The 18,406-nt window shown below is 47.6% G+C and overlaps 1 protein-coding gene across 4 annotated transcripts in view; it reads right to left on the reverse strand.

Moving 5' to 3' along the window:
- arhgef10la (Rho guanine nucleotide exchange factor (GEF) 10-like a) overlaps nucleotides 1–18,406 on the reverse strand; it is a 69,214-nt gene that overhangs the window by 40,548 nt on the left and 10,260 nt on the right. For all 4 annotated transcript variants that reach the window (XM_072715136.1, XM_072715137.1, XM_072715138.1 and 1 more), the window contains 10 exons: nucleotides 10,709–10,798; nucleotides 10,452–10,585; nucleotides 8,752–8,847; nucleotides 8,176–8,284; nucleotides 6,714–6,820; nucleotides 6,464–6,541; nucleotides 5,079–5,258; nucleotides 3,464–3,580; nucleotides 3,275–3,367; nucleotides 1,321–1,491 (listed from right to left, as the gene is read on the reverse strand). In XM_072715136.1, the coding sequence (XP_072571237.1) occupies nucleotides 1,321–1,491; nucleotides 3,275–3,367; nucleotides 3,464–3,580; nucleotides 5,079–5,258; nucleotides 6,464–6,541; nucleotides 6,714–6,820; nucleotides 8,176–8,284; nucleotides 8,752–8,847; nucleotides 10,452–10,585; nucleotides 10,709–10,798 (1,175 nt within the window). The remainder of the gene's footprint in view (nucleotides 1–1,320; nucleotides 1,492–3,274; nucleotides 3,368–3,463; nucleotides 3,581–5,078; nucleotides 5,259–6,463; nucleotides 6,542–6,713; nucleotides 6,821–8,175; nucleotides 8,285–8,751; nucleotides 8,848–10,451; nucleotides 10,586–10,708; nucleotides 10,799–18,406) is intronic.

Here is an 18,406-nt window from a genome sequence, read left to right on the forward strand (position 1 = left end):
AGAAACAACTTTATTCAGTTTTTGCTACAAATTAAGCCATAAAGTGAACATTTGGCAACACACTCATGATGCCTCGTCTTCAGGTCTCGCTCTCTTGATGTCACAGATATAAAAACACGTCACAGATCCCTGGAAAGGTTTTTAGTTAGGAATAGTCAATTAAAGACACACCCAGTGGCTTATGCACAGAAACAGCAGCAGCTCACGCTGGTCTGTGCTCTACGCGCTTTAGCCCTGGCGCGGTGCGATCGATAAACAGGTCATTTCGTTTATCACACGGCCCCCTTCTGACCTGCTCGCTTCAATCTCATTTATTTTTTAAGGCACAATATAAGAGATCTTGTCATATTCAGCAAAAAAAGCTAAACGGTGAGTGAAATACAGACTCAATCTGAACAAACATTGCGGGTTTCTAATATTTATGTGCAATCAATCGGAACACTCAATTTCTCTAAATAATGTATTCTTATGCTGCCTACTCCACACCACAGGAAATAAATCGCTGTATCTGCAGAGAATCACTAAGGCTGCCATTTTGGTCAATTACATTCTAAAATGCAGCTGTTAATCAGGCAGGAGCGGCCATTTGCCATTCTGACGTGATCGGAGCACCCCCTAGAGGCCGTGGTGCTCATGATCAGGTTCTTTGAGCTCCTCATCCCCCCCATTACTACCAGAGCCCCGTTTCCCCGTCTGCATATGTGTGCATGCATGCTATCTGCCTGTTTGAGATACCAACTGAACCCACTCCCCACCCACCCTGCTTGCAGGTCTACATCTTCCTAATTACAGGGAGCTCAACAGCGGTGGAAGAAAGATGAATATTTCATCAGGGGGGAGAGCAGCCCCCTCCCACCTCCATCCCACCTCCAGCCCCCTCCGAAGTACTCTCAGGGGGCGGGGGGGGGGAGGGGCACGGTGAAACCCAGCCGTCTCACACAGGAGTCCCGAATACAGCACCAGTCCCCGCGGATGGCGTGCAATCATGCCTTCCAATTAAATGTTCCATTTCCTCCCTAATTCCCTAATTCGCCGACGCGGCCGCGCTGATTTGCAGCAGCTGATAGCGGGATGGTAATGGGAACGAAATGACCGCCGCCGTCGCATTTAGTCTGTGTTTGCAGCCGATAAAGTTGCATCATTTCGCCTGGGTGGCCATTTGGAAAAAAAAAATCATCGTTTAAAAAATGAGGTAAAAAATCCAGTGCAGCAGGCAGGAAAATTGGGAATATGAGGCTGGTTACGGCCCATGGGGGAGTGACGGGGGGCCGGTTACGGCCCCTGGGAGAGAGGCGGGTCGGGGGGCCGGGCTCGGATCACCTTTCTGAGGCCGCGGTCCCTCACGCTGCGTGCCAGCTGCTGCATCTCAGACACCTGGTCGGCCACGCGTTTCTGCTCGTTCAGCTTCTCAGCCAGTGTCTCCAGCTCTGTGAGGGCCAACTGCAGCGGCAGCCGGTCTGGATGCTCCTTGGGGGTGTTCTTCAGCATGTCCTGAAAGACAGAGGGTAGCCTGCCTCAAAGCTGGCCGTGTACCTCAGACAAAATTGACGGAGTCAAAATAGTTTTGGCAATATGATGTAGCATGACGTATAATCACCGCAGTGATCACTGTCTTGGTGCACTGCCTGTTCTGGGTCTTTTACATTTGTTCTGATCCCACTCACTGTCCACTACTGGCTGACATAAATCAAGTCGCGGTGTTGGTCAACCGAACTAATTATGCAATTACCAGCATGCTGTCTATCCCACCACATTTTAAATAATGTAAATTAATATACATATTTGTGTATTTCTGTTAATAGTAAATGTCGTGACCATGTAATGTTTGCTGTGGAATACGTTTTGTTAGCATTTAGCCGTGAGTGTTGCTTAAATTGTTGGCTTCCCTGTCTGTGCCGCCGCAATTATTAAACCAATAATGGCTGTTAATAAAGAGAGTAACTTTTATTTTAAGAGGTGTCATCCCCTTTATTAAAATGACTCATGTAGACACCACAGACATTTATTTGCGCTCTGTATATAGATCTGCTGCATCAAAAATATTCTGCATCCTCTAGGGTTGTGGGGTGACACAGAATGAACAATGCGGCAACGTCGTTTTAAGTATGCAATAAATTGTTCATGCTGATGTCTTCGATTTCGTTTTGTCCAGACGTTTGAAATATAACCCCAGCTTAAGGGTTGGATGTGGGGTCCAGCCAATAGCAATTTAAGGGAACTCAATCATGCACCAACCACCTGCATCTCCTTTACTACTAAGGCGTCAGGATCAGCTCCGTTGATACCAGGGCCAGCTCACGGGCTATTTAGGAGCCTGTTAAACTGGCCAAATCCAACCCCTTAGTCATCTGCAAGTGCCTGGATATCACATTTTGCATCCCATGAGCGATGCAGGCCCGTGATGCTTTTTGTGTTTTTGTGCATGTGTCTGCTGACTGCGCAGTGGGAACTAATGGTCTTGTGGGTGTGGTGAACCTCAAGCCGTTTTTTTTTAGCTTAAATTACTTTTCAATTACCTGTCAAAACAACTCGCCTTTCTGTGGTTTTTATATCAGTCATTCAATAGGTTTGGGGATAATTACAGTAAAACGGAAGCACATGGGACATCCAACCTGTAATTTATGTAATATGTACAGTATGTATAGTGCACCAAATGTCCCCACAAAACCTTGCTATTTTCATGTTGTGGAGACCATTTTTTCGGTCCCCACAAGAGGAAACAGCTGCCCACAGACTCAGAGCAATTCCGATTGCTCCGCCTCCTAATGTGACATTATATTGGGCGCCCAAAAGTCAAAGGCAGGGGGGCGTGTCATACGTCTGCGTGCGGGGGGGCGCCACGCCCTCTCAGGTGCGCCGGGTGCCACTCCCCACGCGACCCTGGCAGTGCACCAGGCGACACCGTGCGTCACCCCCCCCCTCCCGGTCGGCGGCAAGGTGTTTGCAGGATGGCGCCGTGAGTCCAGTATGTGTGATTTATAAGTTACGTGTATGTGTCAATCAGCCTGTAATATATGTCATTTGTATGCTATGTACAGTGTGCAATGGTATTTAATATATGCAGGGGATGAAATGTTTATGTTTGCAGTTAAAAACAGGGTTATATATGTAACACCTATGGTACAAGCACAGTGTATCAGCCTTTAATCAGTACACTGTGAATTAAACTGTATCACGATGTTTTGTATAGAGTGCTAAGTAGAGAGCAACTGAAAAGCATATAATAATTGTTACACGGGTGATTGTTGCCATTCACACCCAGTTGGTGACTGACCTGCAGCAGAAGGATGAACTGAGGGAATCTCTGGATGGGTTTTACCATCAGGCCATACAGGGTGATGCGGTCCATGCTGTTGATCTGCTGCTTCTGAAGGACGGTGGACATGGTGGGAATGAGGTCAGCCGGCTGGACGTGCAGATGCAAAGACGTGCGAACGTGCCCGCACTCGAGGACGGAGCTCACCTTCAGAAACACCAGGAAGGTGGGCTTGGTCATGCAGGCTTTCTTGATGATTGTCATAGCATGGATAAAGTTGTTGACGTATTCGCTGTAGACATCCAGTACCATGGATTTGGAGAACTACGATAGATGGGAAAACTGGAGTAATTTGCAAAACATTCACCTCCTTAATTGCCTCAGCACAGCAAGTCAACCTAACCAACTGGAAGATGCGTATTGCGGAAGTAACGCCTAAGTGTTCCCTAGTGACTGCCAGTGAAGGGTGATATTCCTCTGATTTATGCCAACATTCATTTATGCCCAAGCTAGCAACTGACGCTCCACCACGCTCTGAATGGGTTAACCGGAAACTTCTCTGGAGCGGGAAACTTTGACATGGCCGCAGGCAAGAAGGAAAATGCCAACTTATGGCTGAGGTCCTTAAAACACAATCTGTTTATTATCCAGAAGTTGCTGTAATTCATTGGGGAGGGGGGGGGGTCCAGAGAGATAGGAGGCCAACATCAATTTGCCTCCCTTTGATTAAACACACATGCCGGACACCCAGGGGTGCTGATGGCAGCAGATGGGGGGGGTGCGAGAGAAAATTAGGGGCTTGGCAACAAAAAATGACTCAGGAGAGGAGGATCCCTTGTCGACGCATCAAAAAAACGAAACACTAGGCAGGACACTTTTAGAATCCCCCGCATGTGAGGAATAATCCAGTACAAACATGTTACAATAACCAGGAATCGTCAACCTGTCCATACACAAACATAACGTGGCTGTTTCAAGACTCATCTGTGTCCATGACAAAATGTTTTGCTTAAGAAAAAATCGTAACTATGTAGGCTACGGTTTTAAATACCATGTCCAAGGTAAAAATTTCATTTTTGATCTGTCAGAATGTGCTACAACGTCCTCTGATAATAACAACAACAACAGTATTATTGATACCAATATGATGATAACATTAGCCATTATTATAAAACAGAATGCGCGCTTGATAATCCCTCTGCTGACTTCAGTAAAGGTCACTGTTCCGTTCCTCTGGAGCGGTCGGCTGACATCGATCCAGCCAAGCAACAGATGGGATCGACTCAGCCAATGTAGCACTTTTAAACACTAAACGACGGCTCGTTCGCATGTCAAGTCACAGCAGGTGACTCATTCCTCTAGATTAAATACGCAGAGATACTCCAGTGCGGGGGGAGGCCCCGTAATTGGACTTCAGGGCACCCCCGACCACTGCAATGTTCCAGATGGGCCAAACGTATATACCTACATGACAGCAAGATATCTGCATCGGCTGCTGTCTTGGGCTACGTTCCATAATGACACCAGTCGCTGTATGTGTTTAAGAAACCAGTTTGCTGCATTGACAGGTGTAAATGCAAAACCTGCATGAGGAGAAGACGAACTAGGCCTGCCTGACAATGTTACTCATGTCGGCATCATTACACCGTCTAAGTGACTGGAGTTTTCAAGAAACACATATTTATAAAGTTTTCATTTCATCCAAGCCGTATGTATCTTCTCTGAAGTCACCATCATTCATGTGCAGTTGTGCGTTATTCATTGTGCCACATCGGGGCCTAGTCTGACCCCACAACCCCTGCCAGTTGCCCCCAAGACTCACAGAGGCCACAAAGAGGTCGCCGATCTTCTCGCTGTTGTCCCACTCGGCCACCCGAGAGGTCAGCGCGATCTGGAACATGGAGTGGCACTGCAGGATCTCCTGCACTCGGTGGAAGATGATCCGCACCTTCCTGGGGCTCAAGATCTGGGGCTCAGCCTCCTGGAGGGGCTTCTGGTACTCCTGAAGATGGGAAGAGCATGATCCAGGGGGCATAGGAAGGATGGCAAAGCAGAAGGTGCAAAGTGGATAAGGCCAAACAGGGATTGAGGTAACAGGAGGCGAAAACACTGATTCTATCTCAGGGATTTTCTCATCCTCTGATCTAAATTATGCTCCGCGTGTTGAAACTCTCCCATGTCGCACTGAGGATCTCCAAGCTCATACCTCCACGGTCATGTGAACAGGATATACATGCTATAGTACACCAGGCCATTTTACACGATGTATGACCACAGTGCAGTTTCGAAAACATTGCAAACATCCATCTATCTGGATAAACAGTAATGGGTTTTACCCTGGAGCTTAAAGCGGAAAGTACAGGGCATGATGCAGGAGACACTGAATGGGTGGGAAGCTAATCAGAGAACTTGATGATAAAATTAAACACTAATAAACGGTAAGTCTAACCGTGTTTTAATAATCAGTTAAAAGACTCTGAGGAGACGAACAATCCACAAGAGGTGCAGAGCTAGTGAGGGGGTTACAGTGAGACCTCAGCTTTCCTTTATGTAAGCCTTTCAAAGCCAATAATTCCTGCCATCATAAACAGCCCTGCTGGGTACATAAACTTGGTTTTATCTACTAAAGGCCATTCACGGCAACCAGCCATTTCCTTTTTTCATCTAACCCCCCCCCCCCCCCAAAATCAGCAAAGTACTAAAGAAATCTGGTTCTGCCACAACTTAATTGAGAACAGAATTGTGCATATATACTTGTTTATAAGTCAAATCATGAAACATGCATTGGCACACTGTCCAATGGGGTGCTGCAGGGGTCTGGGCGAGGCGCTCACAGGACACCATGTCCGTGCTATATCACTGGGCCATGATTTCAACTGCGATAATAAATTTTATGCACCGTCAGCTGCTGACTGAGCTGATCTGACCTGATTCTGTATAGACTGGTTTCTAGGTTAATGATTTTACAAAAATCATCAGTTTCATAAAACAAATAGCCTGACTTCTGCTCATAAATATATACAGTGCATGGTGCCGAAATCAAAAGCGTGATTTATGTTTAGCATCAGTCACAGAGGAGATTCCAGGTGAGTGTGTTTAGCATTTTTGCATGAATAATTCTCCTGTGAGATTACAGGTGAATGTGTTTAACGTGTTTTATGTGAATACGCCTCCTGTGAGATTACAGGCCAACGTTTAAGGTCTTACCTGAACGATCCTTCTGAGGGACTCCAGGTAACTCCTCTCGCTCTGAACGATGGAGCCCAGGATGTGGCGACGAAGAACCTGAGAACAAGGGCCCACAATTTAGAGAAACTGGACTTTATTTCACGTGAAAGTTAAAGGGGCAGTTCACCCCAAAACTGAAAAAAGATGCTTTTGATGGGAATTAATGTTATCTATCAATCAAGGTCGTTCTGCTGGGAGATGCCCAGTTTTGGCGAAATGGGGGGGGCACCTGCTGGCTGCTCAGACCCTCGGGCATGGGTCCCAGCCGTGGGGGTGGGCTCTTCGCCTCGGACACCATCACATCCAGGAAAACTGAATCGTCCTCCAGCTTCTCATCTGAGTAGGAAGGCGGACATGAGGCATCACTGAGAAACTCACGCCGCTCAGCTCACGCCGGTGCCCCAAGGAACACCCAAGCAGACAGACACACACACACACACAAAATACATACATATACACATACACATATAAACACACACACACACATACATACGTACAGACACACACACACACACACAATACATACATATACACATACACATAAAAACACACACACACATACATACGTACAGACACACACACACACACAATACATACATATACACATACACATAAAAACACACACACACATACATACGTACAGACACACACACACACACAATACATACATATACACATACACATAAAAACACACACACACATACATACGTACAGACACACACACACACACACACAATACATACATATACACATACACATAAAAACACACACACACATACATACGTACAGACACACACACACAATACATACATATACACATACACATAAAAACACACACACACATACATACGTACAGACACACACACACAATACATACATATACACATACACATATAAACACACACACACACACCTATGAGAATCCTGCCACCAGCTGTGCTCTGTGACACATGCTTTTTCTTTCTAGCAGGGAATTCCCAGAGCACTGAGGGGAGACCCGCACACACACACACGCACGCACACACACACACACACACACACACACACACACACACACACACACACACACACACACACACACAATGCGGGCGCGAGCTCCGTCACGCATCGTATTTCAGTCCCAGAATGTTAAAATGCACATCACCACGGGTCCCTCACTATCTGAACCTGAAAATTCAAGTCCCAACTGCCCAGAACGGACCCAGTTCCCCAGACCCCACGGGAATGGCTACCTTATGAATAGTTTCTAAAGTACCTAATCATTCCGCACTAATGGCTGCCGATTCTGCCTCGTCGTGGGGCGCGAAGGGTTGGACACGCCGCCTGAACTCCTCCATTTGTCATCTTATTCTTTTTACCCCTCACACCGAAAAGGCCCAGACAGCCACGGCTCTGCCTTATAATCAAAGAGAGGCAACCCGGCTGATCCCAGTGACACCATTTCCAGCACAAGCTGCTCAGGATCTTTCTTAAAGTGTTTTTTTCCCCCGATTCTTTTCTCGGCTCAAACTGGGGCACAGATGGTTAGCAGGAGAGAAAATGTTTTACTTTGCTTCCTGGGCACCAATAAACTCTCCGAAGATGGAATCTGACTATGGAGAACAGTTATGAAGCAATCGGGGGTCTTAAAAAAGGCTTTGAAGGGGATGCAGGGAAGCAAAGATCACAGAGCACAAAGACCCCAGATTTACCCGCGGTGTCCTTTCTCTGCAGGAAATGCACTTTGCGCATCACAGCCATCCTTGTCTTCTCCAGACCGTCCTTCGTTCCACTCCTGGCTGCTCTCATCAGCTGGTGGACCTGTGGTTTAGGGGTGTGGGGGTCGGGGTGCAGGCACAACAGAGCAGTGGGGGGGGGGTGCAGTTGTTAATCCAGCACAAACTGACCTAATGGATGCTGCTCCCAACTGAACAGCACTGCAAAGCCTTTCTCTCATAGGGAGGATATTTAAAACGAAAAACAAGACGGCACCCCCCTGTTTTCCCGGCCGTGCAGGATCCCGAAAGCCCCCCCTCCCATCTGCCACGGTGCCAGCGCACCGACTCAGCACAAATGCTCCGGAAAGCTTCTTAATTTCACCACGGCTTGACATGGGGTCGTTAATTAGCCGGGCTCAGCGCGGTCCTGGGCGGCTCTTCCCGTCGGCTGATTGATGCACGCTGGCTGCTCATCGGACGGGAGGAAATTCCCGCGAGCCGCAGCCTGTCCCTGGCTCCGCCCCTCACGCCCCTTACCCCCCCACCACTTTACAGGCGAGGTATTGGTACCTTGGTGTGCCCTCTTGGCCGTCCCCAGTGCCGCAAAGATAGCCCACGCCTGGCCTTGGCGCTTCGCTCCTTTGACCGCGACACATCCAGGGAAGACTGTAGGAGGAAGATGTTATCGCCATGGTGACCCCACGAGGGTGTGGAGGAGGAATCAGGGAGAGAGGGAGTGAAGAGAGAAAGAGAGACAAATACAGAGGTCAGAAAACACAGCGCCAAGGTCACGTAAAACCACGGCCGACATGGGGACGCTTATCACATGCAAATCTCTCTCTGCATCTACACCATGTGATCAACGCGAAGCCACTGATTCTTCATTCCTATTGCTTTGTAAGCTTGATTCAGTGACAATTTCCTACCGACACGGAGCCCAGGAGCATCCCAGTCAGCAGCCGTGGGCAAATTCTACATCAAGAGCAAATTACATTGTTCTTGGCAAGTGCAATTGTGACGGGAGACAAATTCCCCTGTTCCTAAAGAAGAAAAAAAAAACAGTCATGAATTTCAGATCATAATCGTCTATGGAGGATTATTTTCGCAGAAAAATCCACAACAAAATTGCTTTGCCAAATAAAGAGAAAAATTGGAGTTGGGATAATCAGATCTTTCTGCAGACGAGTGTGTGAAATCTCCCCCCCCCCCCCCAGCACCTGTAGCGGGGGCATGCAAACTCTGCCAGCGTTACAGACCGACAGACCCAGCGCAACGGTTGGGTCTGAACACTGCAGAGGGAGGACTGGGGTATAGAAAGGAGCAGGCAGGGGGCGGCAGTGTCAGGGAGGTGGCATGAAGCTGATTCGCACAGGAAAGGTAGAAGGCAAAGGAGGGAAACACACATCAGAAAAGGATGCTGGTGTTTACTCAAGGCGAAGGAGTAGAGAACCCAAGCCAGCCAGCACCAGGCAGGACTCCAATGCCCTGCACCCAGCAGCCATCCCTGCCCCCGCCTGGGCTTCAGCCTTCGTTTTTAAATGGAGTGGAAAAGCATAAGAAAGCCAGGCGCAACACCCTGCTATCAACAGGCCTGCCACTCAGAGTGTGAACCAACAGTGCCACTCGGTGGTCAGTTTTGGGACTGCAGTTGGCGAGTCGGCATAGATGCGTGGGTGGACTGTGGGGGGGAACGATGTCTCAGTTTGGAATATGCTGTTGTTTTGTTTAGACAATGAGAGAATGAAGTGTTGCTCTTCACACAAGGAACCTGGCTCCCTTTCACTAGTCGGCATTATTTTCTGGGCCCGTTCTACTCGGTCATAAACTCTGCCAGAGTACCTCTGGAGGAAAAGCAAAATACAGAAACAAACAAATACGCTGACCCCTTACACGCTGACCCCTTACACGCTACGCTGGCCCCTTACACACTCACCCCTTACACGCTGGCCCCTTACACGCTGGCCCCTTACACGCTGGCCCCTTACACGCTGGCCATTTACACGCTGGCCCCTTACACGCTCGCCCCTTACACGCTCACCCCTTACACGCTGACCCTTTACACGCTGGCCCCTTACACGCTGGCCCCTTACACACTCACCCCTTACACGCTGGCCCCTTACACGCTCGCCCCTTACATGCTGGCCCCTTACACGCTCACCCCTTACACGCTGGCCATTTACACGCTGGCCCCTTACACGCTGGCCCCTTACACGCTCGCCCCTTACACGCTCGCCCCTTACACGCTCGCCCCTTACACGCTGGCCCCTTACCTTGAAGCGGACCACCTCTCGGCCCTCGCCGTCAGACATCTCTTCGTAGCTTTCAAACTCACTGGAGCTCCAGCCATTGTTCACCGCTGGCCCTGTCGCCTCAGCCTTCTGCACGTTCTCGTAGATCAGCTCACCTGACAGAGTCCAGTTAAAAACAGTACAGTGATTCTAAGGTCCAACAGTAGTTACTTTGCCAGGACTGGAAACAATGCCTGCTGCCTTAACACCACCTCTGGCACAGTGAACATGGCCCTCACCTTCTCTGGCGGGGACGTTCTCGACAGGAACGTCATCATAGATCACCTCCTTGCTCCATGTCCCTGGGCCGAACCCCGCCTTGCCCCCACCTAAAAGAGGGCACCATACAGCCATCAATACCCACAGGGTGGTGAAGTCAGTCAGTGCTGATCAGCAAAAGTTCAAAGAGTAAAAGTCCAGACCAGGATTTTTTTTTTCAACCAACCAGTTAAGTACTCTATGAGTGCGACTCTTTATACTCAAATGGTTGGTTGAAACAAAATCTTGTTCTGGACTTATACTCTCTGGACCTGAATTACCTACCTATGCTCATCATTTCTGTTGGTGTATGTTCAGTTACCTGTGTTTATGTGCAGGAAGTGCAGTTTCCCTGGGAATGTGCTTTTGGGATTTTAACCATGGATATTAGTCTATCCATCCTATCTTGGTCAGAGTCACATGTGGACCTGGAGCCTCTCACAGACAGCACAGGGTACAAGGCTGGGGTGCACCCCCACACACATACACACCCCCACACACATACACGCCCCCACACGCATACACGCCCCCACACACATACACGCCCCCACACGCATACACGCCCCCACACGCATACACGCCCCCACACGCATACACACCCCCACACGCATACACACCCCCACATACATACACACCCCCACACACATACACACCCCCACACGCATACACGCCCCCACACGCATACACGCCCCCACACGCATACACACCCCCACACGCATACACACCCCCACATACATACACACCCCCACACACATACACACCCCCACACACATACACACCCCTACATACATACACACCCCCACACACATACACGCCCCCACACACATACACGCCCCCACACACATACACGCCCCCACACACATACACGCCCCCACACACACACACACCCCCACATACATACACACCCCCACACACCCAACTGGACACTACAGCCAATGCACAGATTTCACTGAGGCTAGTGCTTATTATTTATTAATTATATTAGAAAGTGATCATACTGTGCATCAAGACACTGAAGGAAACTTGATCATTATAACTAAGTAAAAAGGTATGAGAAGATCCCAGAAAATGGCGAATCTCTTCCAGGTACGTTATCCTGTAAATTCTGCATGGGAGTTACCAGGAAAAGTAAGGAATTGGTGACAAACTCTGCCAATGGCTACCTGGTTTAACCCAACGAGATGCCGCTGAACAGGGGGGGCAGCCTAGAGCGAAGCTATGACAGACTCACTCTCCTGGGATTCAGTCCCATCACATGAGGAAACTCAGCATATGGACAGAAAAATAGCAATTTCACGGCCTGGCTTTGATGGTTGGGCGAGGGAGTCGACAACATGTCAACGCGCGACATGCATGTGGCGCTCCCTCTCGCACCAGCCGGCGAGCCAATCAGCTTCAAGGTCAGATTTCAAAAATAGGAGGAGCCATGAACAGTGGGGCCAGCAGAGCCAAAAACGCTAAAGTTAGCAGACTTTTTTAAACCAGGTGTCGGGGAGTCCCGGGTGCCTCTGACGGGGTTAACGAGTGTGACCACCTTCTCTAACAGCCCAATTGAGGAGGACGGAACGTTCCGAAAACCCTTCCAGCACTTCCCTCTGGCCCCTCCGCTCGGTGACAGCTCCAGCTGCCTTCGGTTGCACAACCATTGAGACACAGACAGGCGACTCCACTCTGAGGGACAGTTTGTGAACCACGAGGAACGTACCGGGAGAACAGGTCGATCTGCTATTCATAATGAATCCTGACAGGGGAGGTGTCGTGGATCCTGTTTCCAGATGTGCACCAAAGCAAGAAAACAGATTTAGCCTATTCCGGTTTGCTTCATTTGCTATTTTCTCAAATAGTGCCATTGTTGAGAAATCTAATCTGTTTCTTATTATATTATGTATTATTTGTCTTTCACTCAGCAGCTACATTATCAGGTACGGACTGCTTAGTAATGCCGACAGCCTGCTCCTCCAAACAGTGAACCATGTGACTTCGAGGTTCAGTTACTGTGTCATTTGGAGAGTGGTGCTTACATCTCAGAAACTGTCACTCTCCTGGTCTTTTCCTGCACTACAGCATCTAGATTTGACAAAAGACGGTGCCGTCGCCAAAAAAAGATTCATTCGGCAGTAGTTCTGAGGAAGGAAACATCTTGCAGATGAAACACAAGTTGAACGGCCAGACTTGTTAAAGCCAACAGGAAGGTTACAAGTGCAAAAATGTCAGGGGCCAAACTAAATAAGGAAAGTTTCTGACAGCTTGTTGAGTCCATGCCCTGAAGAATTCCAAGTATTCTTTAGGCTACTTGGTAGTAGGCAGATCTAACTAATATAAGTGAACCCCAAGTTGATATTAGCAAAGTTGTACTTTCAAAGAAAAAAGTAAATAGAAAGATAAAAGCCTGTAAAATATGCTGTTGCCAGTTCGGATTTGCGAAGAGAATTTAGCCTTCTGGTGATGCAGCTTCTTTGTCGGACAGGGTTTCCGAACCCGGCCCTCAGAAACCCCCAAACGGTCCGCATTTCTGCTCCCTCCCTTGGGAAATACTGATGTAGCAGACCAGAGACCTACTTCCACGAAGTCTGGGTTTCAGGCCACCCAGCCCCCAGTGAAACCCCCAGTGCGATGAGGCCCCCAGTGCGATGATGCCCCCAGTGCGATGAGGCCCCCAGTGCGATGAGGCCCCCAGTGCGATGAGGCCCCCAGTACGATGAGGCCCCCAGTGCGATGAGGCCCCCAGTGCGATGAGGCCCCCAGTGCGATGAGACCACATCTGAGGGCTCTGCCCACCTCGTGAATATACACCGCAGCTGGTGTTATTAAACGACTCTGCGTCGTGGTTTATCATCTGCGAAAGTTGGAAGCTTGTAGACTGTTTTAATATCAAGCACTCCGTTGCGATTGGGCCAGAGAGAGTCTAAATCAGGAGCACAGCCATTCCGTGTGACAGTTTTCATTCACTCAACACTTCAGAACGACATTCTTAATGCTGCAGAACAATAAACATCCAGGCAGCTGCCGGTTTTCTGAACAACTCCCTTAAGTGTCACGTTAAAGGAACACCCTTTGGCAACAGCCGAGCTCAAATACACCCGGCTCCTCGTCTCGATATTTGCAGGAAAATAACTTCTTTCTTTTACTTCAAAATCTTAATTTCACCTGAAGAAGTGTCAAAAAGTTTAAAGGCATGAAAGTCCAGGAAACCGATTAAATACTTCACGGCATGTACATTTTTTCAGTCCTACAACATCCAATATGACCAAATTTTAACAATTGCAAAACTCCAACCAAGTTAAAACATACAAGCGTAAGTGATACCTTCAACCAACACAATATAAGGATATTTTTTGAAAAAACAGCTGATTAAATATCCACAGAACACTGACAACTATTCAGAGATTTTTATAAATAAATATTTCATTACCAGACAATATTAATGTCATACTGATCTATATTCAGGAAAATGGAATCAGACATTTGCACAGGGCTACTGACCCAAATTCTCAGGCATGTTCATTGACTGAAAGAGATTCATAATGTAACAAAAATCTTTGCTGGAGAAGAGAAGCACAAATCAGTTGGACGGATGAAGTGATTTAACGGGAGTGATGATGCTGTTGCAGCTGCTCTGTGATTGGCTTTTTGGAACAGGAAGAAAAATGTTCATTAGTATGCAAATGGAATTGTTACATAGGCCAATATGGGAACCTTCACTGAGTCTCTACAGAATATCCCAACTGCTGTTAATATCCATCCTTCCGTTATCCAGTGTAGGACAACAGTAAGTCAAGTGCCTCTCCTAGTAAGAGAACGATATGGAGCAGGTAGTAAGACAAGTAGGATGGCTGTCCTTTAGCCTTTAGAGGGAAATCAGGTACACACATGTACTACACAAATATAACATCAACATCAACATGCTCGATGAAGGAGTAGGCAGAGGAAACCAAAAGGCGACATCCAGGATTCAAACCCAGGAGTCGAGCCACATCCGGTCAGTGTGCCGTTGCTCGGAGGCAGGGCTAACTAGAGATGAATCGTATTTAAGCGGAGCAGCCAGTGTTGCTCTACTTCGATTCAGAGTCTATCTACTGAATTCGTGGGACTTGGTTCTATTTCGTTAATATTTGTCATTAACCCCGAAAAGGCTTCACAGTGAAATGCAGCTTCCCATAAACAGTCGCATACCCATCATTAGATTATGAGGTAAGTGATCTTCTGATTCCTCCATCATGTTCAGTCATTCAATTATATCTCCTGTCCTGTTTTCTTAGCCCCCGTAGGGAAACAGATGTTCAGTTATAATAACATATCTCTGTTCCCTGCCTCGAAAAAGCTTCAGTTAATAAAGTAAATTCAAGGCACCCAATCCACTAAGTTATTTTAGGCGTTTTCTCCACATTCGTCCTGACATGTTTTTCAATTGTAACATATACACCGCTTGATAAAGACCTTTGTTTCTGGACATAACATTTCCTCCCAAGACAATGTTTATCTTCTATGACTAAGCCAGGAGGGTGAGTGTGTGGCTCAGTAGGATAAGACTCTGTATTCTTAATCAGATGGTCATTAGTTCAAATCCCCCCCCCCCAAAAATATCATTCTGCTCTAATATCTTTATGTTTTCGGAGGAAGGCTGTTCAGAGCATTATCAGCATCCGACAACCAAGCAAGCGACATCCAGTACAGGGTCCTGGGAGGGTGACCGGGAAAAATTAGGCAAGGAAATCGGCAGGTTTTGCACCTTATATCTACAGTGTAACTAAGGTATTTTCACAGTGTTTACACCGGGGACAGTTCTGGGGGCAGAGGATATCTTAGTCAAAAAAGTGTCACACGTCACAGCACAGTGCTCAGAGTCGGTAAAAGTGACTGTGGAAAAAGAACCGAAGCTTCACTAAAATCATTTAGGACTTAAGCCCTGTAAGGCCGCCCTTGACACAGGCCGTGTTTACACAGTCATTAAACATGAAAAGCAGCTCAGCAACACAGATCTGTGGCATTCCTCAGAGCCAATAAGTCAGCACAAGAGTCTAATCTTCTGTAACCACGGTGTCCAAGTCTGACACATTGCTAGGAAAATTAATTCTTTAGTTCTAATGGCGAACAGTAAGCTGTGGGAGTCAATGCTGAGAGGGGGAAAGCATGTGGTCTATCCAGAGGCCAGTCTAGACTGGGTGTAGCTAAAATAAAGCACAGGTGGGTGGTCCTGTCTGACCTGGTCCATGCAAACTTTGCTTCTGTGGTCAGGATAATGATATTTTTAAATGTATCTATTTTCGCAAACATTTTTGATTCACATTCAATGTTGAGTAGACTTCCAGAATATTCTAGAGCTTTGAGAACTGTCCAATAAAGTCTAGAGTTGGCCAGAATTTTCTATAACTTTCTGGAAGTTTTTAAAACTTTCTAGAATTTTCTGAGACTGCCCAGTAGCATCAATAGAAGTATAAAAGTGCGGGTGCCTGAAACAAACATTTCAGTTTATATTATTGCAAAGTGACATGATCGTGAATACCAATATTATTTCGGATGGCATCAAGAGGCTGCTTGCACCCAGTAGATGCATTTTGCTACATTTGTAGACAATTTATCAAGACAAGAGCGAAAAAGTACTCAGTGAAAGCCTCTGTTAAGATGTGCGAGGCTTACAAGGCATCGGGGATCAAGACCAGCCATGGGCATCTCATTTCACATGCGAACATTGCAAGAAGACTCTTGAAGGCTGGTATAGGGGAGAGAAAAGAGCAATGAAGTTTGCTATCCCAAGAATTTGGCGGGAACCAACTGACCACTCCAGCAACTGCTACTTCTGCATGGTGGACCCTTCAGAACGTCAAAGTGGCAAACAAGCATCTCCTGTCATGTATCCAGACATTCCTTCTTCCATCGCCCCGGTACCACACTGCCCTGAGCTCCCCATTCCCACCCCTCCGGAGAGGGATCAGCCATCTTCAGCAGAGAGCAGCCAGTCAGACGGTGAAGAAGATATTGCAGGTCACGATTTCACAGATATGGCTGAGGAGAGAAAGCCATACTTCCCCAACCAGAAAGACCTCAACGATCTGATCAGAGACCTTGTTCTTACAAAGTCCAATGCTGAGCTTCTGACATCCAGGCTCAAGAAGTGGAACTTGGTGGATGAAGATGTGCAAGTCACAAATCAGAGGAAGCGTCACGAACGTTTCTCCAACGACTTCAGTCACCAGGATGGGCTGTGCTTCTGCAGCAATGTGGCCGGTCTATTCGAGGCCATAGGAATCACCTGTAACCCAAGTGAATGACGCCTCTTCATAGACAGCTCATCCAGGAACCTCATAGACAGCTCATCCAGGAACCTCAAAGCTGTGCTGCTTCATAACGGGAACCAGTACCCGTCGCTCCCTGTGGCTCACTCTGTGCACCGGAAAGTGTCAAGACCAGTGTTACTGGTCTACACCAGTGTCAAGATGTTGCTGAGTTATTTGAAGTATGACGACTATGGTTGGGAGGTCATTGGAGACTTTAAAATGCTGGCATTCCTGATGGGCCTGCAAGGCGGCATCACAAAGTTTCCTTGTTTTCTTTGCCTCTGGGATACCAGGGGCACTCAGGCGCACTATCACAGAAGGGATTGGCCACAGCGGACCGAGTTCTCTGTGGGGTAGAACAATGTCAAGTGGAATCTGCTGGTAGACCCTCGGAAGGTGCTGATGCCACCACTGCGCATCAAGTTAGGCCTCATCAAACAATTTGTCACGGCTTTAGACAACGAGTCAGCAGCTTTCAAGTACCTCCAAGATCTCTTTCCAAAGCTGTCGGAGGCAAAGGTCAAAGCTGGTGTCTTCGTTGGACCACAGATAAAGAAGATTTAACCAAGTAGCAGAACAGGAAGGAGACAGCAGCTTGGAGCAGGTTTGTTGCAGTGGTTCATGGATTCCTGGGCAATCACAAGGCTGAAGGAGAATTCAAGGAGAACACAGGAGCTTACTCAGAGGAGCGAGGCGAGCGTTTTCACCAGGATATAAAGAACTATGAACGCCATTATCAAGGACAATATAACGAAAACATGATGGGGGACTATATTTCACCAGCAAGGTGCCATTTCTGTCAGTTTGATCCATCAAGCTTGATTAGAGGATGGTGGTACTTTTGATCATTATTTACATCTGGCGACTCTTGCTTTCCATTGTGTCTGCTGTGCTGCTTTCAGTCCCCAGAGAATCACAAGAGGAGGTGAAATCAGTTCTGAGAAACAATACTGAGAGCCTTCAAAGGAAACATAAATTTGGCAAGGAGCGTTTCTGTGAAAACAAGCACTACTATATTTCACAGATGATGTCAGCTCTGCCATCTTGTTTCACATATTGTTATCTCTCCTGTGGTAAGGTCGGGGTATGAGGGGGGTGGGGAGACACGTAGGGTCACCATACATCCGGGTTTTCCTGGACACGTCCTCTTTTTGGGCCCCTGTCTGGGCTTTCGGACGATTTTTCAAAAATCGCCAGTTTATCTTGGATTAGCGCTGCAACCCATATGACCCAGTGTTGCAAGTCACAGGGAAATACCAAGTGAAGGATAAGGCACTGATTTTCTATATATGGCAACCACTCAGCATCATCACACAGCATTTGCAAGGATCATGCGCATGTTTACTTCAAAAATTAAACGCTACACACATTCCTACGTGTCACGCTGCTCACGAGTGACATCAA

The sequence above is a fragment of the Paramormyrops kingsleyae genome, chromosome 8 (genome assembly GCF_048594095.1).
Source record: "Paramormyrops kingsleyae isolate MSU_618 chromosome 8, PKINGS_0.4, whole genome shotgun sequence".
Classification (NCBI taxonomy): Eukaryota; Metazoa; Chordata; class Actinopteri; order Osteoglossiformes; family Mormyridae; genus Paramormyrops; species Paramormyrops kingsleyae.